At 40.1% G+C, this 8,637-nt stretch overlaps 2 protein-coding genes across 2 annotated transcripts; one reads left to right on the forward strand and one right to left on the reverse strand.

Annotated features, from left to right (window-relative positions):
• Positions 1-483: 483 nt before the first annotated feature.
• On the forward strand, positions 484-2,659 carry dusp28 (dual specificity phosphatase 28). The gene is given in 4 exon segments (XM_027031408.2): positions 484-618; positions 770-957; positions 959-1,123; positions 1,383-2,659. Coding segments are annotated over 3 exon segments (453 nt in total). The 5' UTR covers positions 484-618; positions 770-777; the 3' UTR covers positions 1,491-2,659.
• Positions 2,660-3,653: 994 nt separating this feature from the next.
• Positions 3,654-8,044, reverse strand: proca (protein C (inactivator of coagulation factors Va and VIIIa), a). Its single transcript, XM_035527861.1, has 7 exons — positions 7,972-8,044; positions 6,922-7,079; positions 6,794-6,818; positions 5,759-5,899; positions 5,393-5,514; positions 5,051-5,168; positions 3,654-4,204 (listed from the first exon to the last, which is right to left on the reverse strand). Exons 1-7 carry the CDS (start codon positions 8,042-8,044, stop codon positions 3,654-3,656), a joined length of 1,188 nt encoding a protein of 395 aa, XP_035383754.1.
• Between the last annotated feature and the right edge of the window lie 593 nt (positions 8,045-8,637).

Raw genomic sequence — 8,637 nt, forward strand, 5'->3', positions numbered from 1 at the left:
TGTCTCAGGTGTTCCAACAAACTACCCCTTTCTACAGCTAGCAAGACAAGCATAACCCACCACCTGGAACGGCAATTTTGAAAGGGGTGTGTGTTAAAGGATGATCTCAGGAAAGAGAACTACAGGTTAAAAGGTTTTAGTCAACTGACATCAAATGTAATATTCTCAGATAATGTACTCGTAGTTGATGTGATAATATTGTTCAAGACCTAAGGACGTTTAGATGCATTTCTGCATTGGTGATAATTGTTTGTGAGCAGAGCAAAGAAAACAAGCTATATTATCGGAAATGTTCCCCTTTCAAACTTTTAAAACTTGTTTTATCATTAGGTGTTGTTTTGTGCATATTTACATATTTAAAGATTTTTCTCTTATATTTAATCAACAGCTTCTTACAAAGTAACAAAGAGGACTCCTCCGAGGTGAATGAGCAGCATTAGGACCAGGGAGAAGCCCCACAATCGTTCTGCCTAGCTCATGCAGTAAATATAGCAGTGCTTTGTGCAGTAAGGCTGACCTCTGCATTACCTTTCGAATGACATCTTGTGCAATTAGAAACCTACAGGTCTGATATGTGTAGGTGAAGGTGTCTACTTGATTGCTGACTTGAGCGTTTATGTGAGTAACAATTTTGTTGGGAGCAAATGCAAGTTAGGTGAGTTAGTTTATTGTCTAATATTCTCTATCTCCCTCTCTTCTGCCTGTTCTCTCTCTTTCTCTCATTTGCTCACACACACACACACCACACACACACACCCGCAAAACACAGTGAGCTTCATGCTTCCGCTGTGTAAGATTACAGACTCCCTGCTGATCAGCAACGCTAGGTCGGCCTGCAATGACGAACTCATCCAGAAGGAGGCAGTGACGCTGTGCATTAATGTGTCTAAGCAGCAGGCGTTCCCATCCACCCAAGTCTGCACTTTCCGTGTGCCGGTTTACGATGACCCGAACGAGGGATTTGTACAAATACTTTGACCGCTGTGCTGATGCCATACACAGCGAAGCCAACCGGGGCGGCCGCACCGTAGTCTACTGCAAGAATGGCCGCAGCCGTTCAGCAACAATATGTGTGGCTTACCTTATGAAACACCAGGGTCTCACATTAACAAATGCCTTCGAGGTGAGTTTAATTCCAAGGATGCATGTCAAACTCTGTTACTTACCCCAAATGTGTTTGTCATGTTCAGTGTGCTTACTATTTGCTCACAATTTGTTCAGTTGGTGTGCACTTGCAGTAAAAGCTTCACAAATATACCTGTGCTTTAGCTAGATTCTAACCAGCAATTACATGTCATAGTATTAAAGTATGGTCAAGTAATTTACGCACTTCGCTCAGTATGCTTTTGTTGTATGCTTTTTGTTTTCATTTGTGTCATCAGGTAGTGAAACGTGCCCGGCCAGTAGTAGAGCCAAACCAAGGATTTTGGGCTCAGCTGGAGCAATATGAGCAGGAGATGATCAGGAGGTCCAACCACTACCCCACCTAGACCCAGGGCAACATTCTCAAATCAGGCTTGGACGCCCGTTGAAGTATGCTGAAGCTGAAGTGCCTCGTATAGATTCTGCTTAAGATGGATGCTACAGCTGTGGAGTAGTGACTTTTTATGGTAGGTTGTACTGCTCACTAGTGTGACCATGGGCAACATGGGTGGGTGGGGTGGCATTTGCCTCCCCTAAATGTTTGTCAACTCACTTTAATTACTGGAATATCTACATTTGTCAAAACTATACTTTAAACAGAGACTGATCTCCATGACACTAGGGGGCCACCGAGTATTGATAACGATCAATAGACTGGCTGCACTTGTAATGTTTCTCTCATTGACTGTTTATCTCTCAAGATATTAGTTGTAAAGGTGCATTGGTCAATGGCCAGAAATGACTAAACGACCCAATACGCTAAACGACAACTGGCACATCTGATGAAAACGACAGTTTGAAGAGACAGGTGTCACGGAGGCACTAATTGCCTACTTCACAAGCCCTTCTGCTCCAGTGTTGACCCCAGCTCATCAGTGTATGAGTAATACGTATGCTTAATTAATTAATATGACAGGGCCATGTGTGTGAGTGGGCCATAATCAACCATTAATTTCAATTTCAGTAAAAGATGGTTGAAAGGTTAGAAAGAAATTGTATGAAATGTTTACCACTGCTTGAATACAGCCCCGCAGCTGATCGGGTTTTTTGCCTGTTGTACATTTGGAAGCCAGGGGGCAAGACAGATACGTTTCAAACGTCAAATCTAGGCGATAGACTAGTAAACTTCGGGTTGTTCCTGACTATGACAGTGAGCAGCACATCATGAGAAAGAAGAAAGCTTTCTTGCTTGCGTCGATTAAAAGCCTACATGAGAAACTGATAAATACAGGTTTATTTAAGATAAATGGTTTATATATAATATATATATATAGATATAAACACACACAGAGCGTGTCACCCCCCCCCCCCAACCCCCAAAGTCTCAAATATCGCCAGTGAATACGACAATGCAACTTGGATTCTTGTAGTCAAGTTGTCTGCCTTAAAAAGGCACTCATCTCCACACTGTTGAATTGTGATCTTTGTGTTTTCAGCTCACAGTGCCTTAAGTAGGGGCTGTTCAGGTTCCCTGCTATAAAATTCACAATAAAGTCTGTTGACCCTTTATGCATGACGTGCAGATGCTATGAAGTTTATTTTCCTTTTTGAATTGAGTAGATTAATTTGTCATTGACAGAGTTTTGTATGCTTTTTAAGAACACAACAGATACACAGAACACAACAGGTGCAGAGTTTCCACCTTTCTCTACAATGACTACTTTCTGTAAGAGGACATATATCCCAAAATAAATGTAAAATGTTATAAAGGCTTGCAAGTAGTTAAAAAAAAAAAAATTTCATGTTTTGGATCATTCTTAGCCATAAAATACTACTAAAAGTCTGAGTTCAGTTTCACGTGGAGTCTTTACATTATGTATATCCATGCTTTCTTAATTGACAAAGACTTTGGCATTTTAGCAACTATTCTCCAACACACATACACACACCCACACTGTTTCAATGAATTCACTTTAGCCATATCATAGAATCAGGCTAAAATAGTTTCCACACAAGGGAATCTCAGCTGTCTTTTCTTTATCATTTTTAGTTTGTCTAATTAATAATCAATAGCTTCTCGTCATTAACTTCGAATCACGTTTCAAAATGTGACACCACAGTCGTCTGTGTGCAACCATCTCATAGTCTCTTTATAACCAGATGTGATAGTTGCAGTCTAGTTTCTAAATATGAACATACTGTATTCTAATATTGTGTGCCTTTGTTGTTGTGAAAATCTTAATTAATAAATAAAGAGCAATTGTTACACACTAATTTAATGCTTACATCCCTCCACTAGTGCTTTTCATTTTTTCTAAACACTTATAATTATGTTCTTTATCTTTTTAACCCGTGTTTAAGTGAAGAGCATATGCAAATCAAAGGGTATTGTCTTCACACAATAAAGGATTTACAAAGTTGTAATTAAGAGTGCATATTGTAAAGATACATATAAATTTGATTTTAAATTTTGAGAGCTTACTTCTGTGAAAAGAGGAGACACTTTAGAAATCACCGCATGATTTACAGATGAAAGATAGGCAGAACAGAGTCGAAATTGTGTTATTCAATCAAGGACCTAACACTATGCTCTCTATCCACTCCAAATAATTGGAGACTTTGGTGTAGATACCCAGTTTGTCTGTGCGGCCACAACCCTCCCCCCATGACACGAGGCCAATGAGAAACCATGTGTTGTGGTACTGAGTCATCATCGGTCCCCCGCTGTCTCCATGACACGCATCCTTCATCACTTTGAGCATCCCAGCACACAGCACATTCTGCGTGATGTTGTTAGTCATGTGGCGAGCGCACTCGGTGGGGTCCACCAAGGGGATGGTGATGTAGTTGAGGGCGGCGCTGTAGCGGTTGGTCGTCTCATTTTCCCTCCCCCAGCCTGTCACCACAGTTTGGGTTCCGTTGAGGTGCAGCACGCGCTCAGCCAGGCTGCGGCTCGGGAGGCATGCGGGCAGGATATAGGTGTTAAATTTCACCGGTGAGTTCAGGTGTAGAAGGGCTATGTCATTGTCTGCAGTCATGGGGTTGTAATTTGGGTGGGGGATGGCGTTTGTTACAGGAATGGTCTCTTCAGTTCCTTCATGCTTAAAACGTAAATAATCACCTATATAGATGGAGAACAGCCATGAACAATCTTGAATTATTACACATAGCTCTGCACTTTACAGATGATCATACTAAATAGTATGTCAAATTAGTATGCTTTATAATTTTTATCTTATACTATTTATCCTCACAGAAGTTACACATAACCTGTTGCACATAAAGTGCAACATATTGATTTAACAGTGCCTAAAAAATTTCTAAACTTTTTTTTGCTCATGCACGAATGATCTATGTTCATAAAACGGCAACTGTCACAGTGAACTGGGCACCCAACCAGAGGGACACACCCACTGACACACACGGCACACATCCCGTATTCAGTAAGAAGAGTATTAATCACTAACCATCTGCACCTGTTCTGTGTTTCGGTTTCCTTTTATCTAACCCATAGGCAACTACCTCCAGTGCTCTGCATTGGTCTCGACTAACAGTGTCCTGTCCTTGTATGAGCCTTCATCTGCTGAGGCCATGCTTCGAATTATCACTGCCAGCACTTTGCTTCGGCTTTCTTTTTGAGTTTTGCTTTGCATGCTCAATGCTGTGCTATGCATTTGTGTTTGCCTTATGAAGAAGAAAATCTTCCGCTATACTCATATCTTACTCCCTCCCTGCCACCAACACAGCAACATCGTGATCTGTAGCATGTAACATGTAATATTTGGTTTTGGACAGAGCTTTGGTGATGCGCTAGCTAAAGAGTGCATCATACATTGTGATTTTGCAGGATGTCAGTGGGAGGTTGTGGAAGGTATGTGAACTCTAAAAACATTCCTCCTTATTGAAAAGCTACAATACTCCTGATTTTAAACCACTCCTCCTTTTTTAGAGGTAAAGAAAGACAAACCTAGTCTGATGCTGAACCGCAGGCTTCTCTCGAGACAGTGAGCGGCTGTGAGAACCCATCGTTCATCAATCAAAACACCACCACAGTGAAAATGTCCTTTGTAATTCAGTATGAGAGCCTAGAAAGTGCACAGATTTAGATTCTACCACATAAAAAGTTTAACAAACAATTGGTCTATATCAGAGATTTATTCCAATCAGGTAATTGCTTATTAAGACTTCTGATATAGTCAGCTAATTATATCTTTATGATGATATAACAGTATGCTGCATTAATGTAATCGTTAGAGGTGTCATACATAATTCATAACTCTTGCTCTGAGTCTCCATCTAAAAGACATACCTGCCAAGGGCTCTCTCCCTTTCGGCCAATTTCCCCTCCCACTAGCCATGGTTGTAGGCCTACGATGCGCTTGGTGGCAAAGGATGACTTGGCAGTCAAGATCTGTCCACATGACTGAGCACCTGGAAAGAAGAGACGCATGCAGGCCATGTTTTGTCCTTTCAAAACTGAGGAGCAAACGCTGTCAAACCTGAAGATGAATACTATATATCGAGGGCTTGGAACCAGACAGGCGTAAGTGACATTTTGGGTGAAAATCAGTATATATCAAATTTAAAGCTTTTCATGTGCTTTATCTAATGGCAAAAACACAGTACTTATGAGTTTATATAAAACAGTAGGGAGGGAAAATGGCCATATCCTCACTCTTGGGCAGGCACTCTCTGGAGTTCTCATGGATTTGGTAACCTTGGATACAGGTGCAGTAGCGCCCATGTCGGTCATTCCTCTCATAGCAATCATGATGACAGCCTCCATTGTTCACCGAGCAGTTAGAAGCTGTACTACCTGAGGGCCAAGCCCCGATTGTCCATCAGAAATTTTACCATCTCTTTAATACTCACCCCCAGAACTTCTCCAATTTTTCACCAAGTGCTACATCCAAAAACATTTCATTGTGTCAAAAACAAAAATTAATTAAGAGTTTAGTTCAGAATCAGAATCTTTTCACGTGACTCATCTGGAAGAGAGAAACATTCATGGACACCATCATTTTTGGCAAATACAGGTTTTCATTTTGAGAGAAATGTTCAGATGTACATGAACACTATTAAGCATAAGAGGTACATCATAAAACAAAGAAATCAATCCCATTTGCAATTGCAATCATTTAATGTAACTTTTCTGAATCTTGGTTCTGGAATACCACATCTGACTCAACTCCTTGGCTGATCAGTAAGCTCTTCTTGATGTTAAAATGGATGTATCAGAACAGGGAGCATTCTAAAATAAGCCAGGCATGGGTACCTGATCACCCAGATTGAGAAATACTGATTTAACTAATCTCCTTTTCCAGACAGCCATACCGTTTAGATAATGTAGTTTATTATAACAGATGTATAGATGTGCATCTCTGTGTGTTTGGTCTGAGAGAGATAGCATAATATTTTGAATATGTAGCACCAGTTTAGTTTTTTCTTTTTTATGGCTAGGTCTCAATCATAAGCTTGGATAAAACTAATGTGAGCTCACGTAGGTGACAGTATTTTCCTTCAAACCCAGGGTTGCAGAGGCAAACATAAGACTGGTGCTGGTCCACACAAAGCCCATTCTTGCAGGGGTTTGGGATGCATTGGTTACCATCTAACACATAATGAATAGTATTAACATTGCATAGTATTTTGAAGATGGCACTACAATGCACCTTGTTTGACAGTGGAAAGAAGACAAACTCACACTTACCTTCATACACAGTCCAGAACTCTAACTGCAGAGGTGAAGAGAGAATCAGTTATCGAACCTGGCAGCTGGGACCATGTATTCTGAGGTAACATGAGTGAAAGAATTGTTAAGGTCAAGAAATGACGAACCGTGGCCTCTCTGGTATGAAAGATCTCCCTCGCCTCCTCAAAGTCACATCGCTCCTCCACACACTCTCGTTCTTTGGAGGGAGGCTTGAGTTCTTCTAAGAAGCTATTAGCTCTTCTGGAGCGCAAGAGCATATGTGCCTTTGGGCTGCTGTAAAAGACTAACACAAAAAACAAGACCTACAGAGTTCCAAAAGTATTGCAGGTCTTGGATGATAATATCATAAAATCAAATTCTTAAACAGAATTCAATGCAGCAAGAATCTGTAATCTAACACTTATTTAAAGGTGTTTCCACAGTTAAGTGAAATTTTCTGACAGAATGACAACTATAACCCCTGGATCACTGTGGCAAAACATTCTGTAAATCCTTGAACCACATTGTGTGCTCTTATTTGTAAGACAATGGTATGGTTTGGTCTCACCTGATCATAGCACCTGGTTTGTGGTTCTGGTGACAATTGGTGCCACACATTTTTTCCTGATTTTTTCCTGATTGTGAGATCGGTGGGGGAGGGGGCATCGTTTGGTTTATTCTGAGACTCAGTGACCCTGAGATACACCACTGCTGCTGTGACTTTTTCTAAGGCTCATCTCTGCATGTTTTATTGCTCTTCTCACTATACGTTTTAGCTTAAGAGGAAGAACTGTTTGTTGATTCTGAGTAGAATTAGATTTTTGAGACAGGATCAAATGGAAATACATGTAGAATCTAATTAATTGAACTTTTCTTGGTTTTATTTTCATTAATTATATTGAACTTTATTTTTATTTTGATTAATTATGTGGTTAAATTTCCCACTTATATTTTAAACACCTGTAAATAATTCTGGACATGCACATAATCTTCTAAAGCTTTAGCCAAGTGCACATATCCTGGGCTGATTCTGGAACTTTCACAACTTCAAAACAAACAGATCAATACCTTTTAGTTATTCAGTTATATCCCCAAGTTTTGAAAACCACTAAACAGTTCTGTAAACTGCTTAATAACACATTATTCAATTAAACCTTTCAGATTTCATTTAGATTTTCTATATTTTCAGGTCATACCTGACATACTGAGAGCTGTAGCAGCCCAGAGGAGAATCAGCACAGAAAAGCAGAGGAAGGCTTTCCCCGCCATAGTCACATGCACTGCAGACATAACGAGGCCAACATCCCCATTATTGCACTTATATAATTATGCTGATAAAGCAAAACACATGGCACATACACACCCATGACAGAACTGGGGTGAGATTATTAGGATCCTACAGTGATTATTTTCTGGCTTTACCTTTAGTTCTTAGCACTATCCAATTTGGCAATGTGAATGCAATAATATCTTACTAGACAGCAGCCGTCACCAATACACAGTCTGGTTTTTCCTCAGACGAGAACTATATGAGGAGACCCGTACATCAGAAATACTTGAGTGCCTTGGATTTTAGTGCTCTCTTCTTCGTCTCTTATCTATAGTAGACAACATTGCATGAGGAGCTGATTGCAGGTTACTCCAACAAACTCTGCTGTACAAATAGCTGTGGTTGAAATGAGAAGCATTTGATTCGAATGAAAGCTGTATAGCTGAAAGAGATAGAAAGGCCCAGAAAAAAGGCACAGCTAAAATTTAGCCTAAATTCAAACAACCATTTTACTTACTTGCTGACAAATAAAGAAAGATGAGGAAAGATGGATGTGGTGTTTAAATTGTGTTAATGACTGACTATCTGTTTA

Source organism: Electrophorus electricus, chromosome 7, assembly GCF_013358815.1.
Source record: "Electrophorus electricus isolate fEleEle1 chromosome 7, fEleEle1.pri, whole genome shotgun sequence".
NCBI lineage: Eukaryota > Metazoa > Chordata > Actinopteri > Gymnotiformes > Gymnotidae > Electrophorus > Electrophorus electricus.

Bases quoted from the DNA above. Each gene is read 5' to 3' on its own strand.
- proca (XM_035527861.1), bottom strand. From the start codon at position 8,044: ATGGCGGGGAAAGCCTTCCTCTGCTTTTCTGTGCTGATTCTCCTCTGG. The intron at 5,169-5,392 runs GTATGTCTTTTA...TGCACTTTCTAG, and splicing joins AGGGAGAGAGCCCTTGGCAG to GCTCTCATACTGAATTACAA. The intron at 4,205-5,050 runs GTTTGTCTTTCT...CCATCTATATAG, and splicing joins GCGGTTCAGCATCAGACTAG to GTGATTATTTACGTTTTAAG.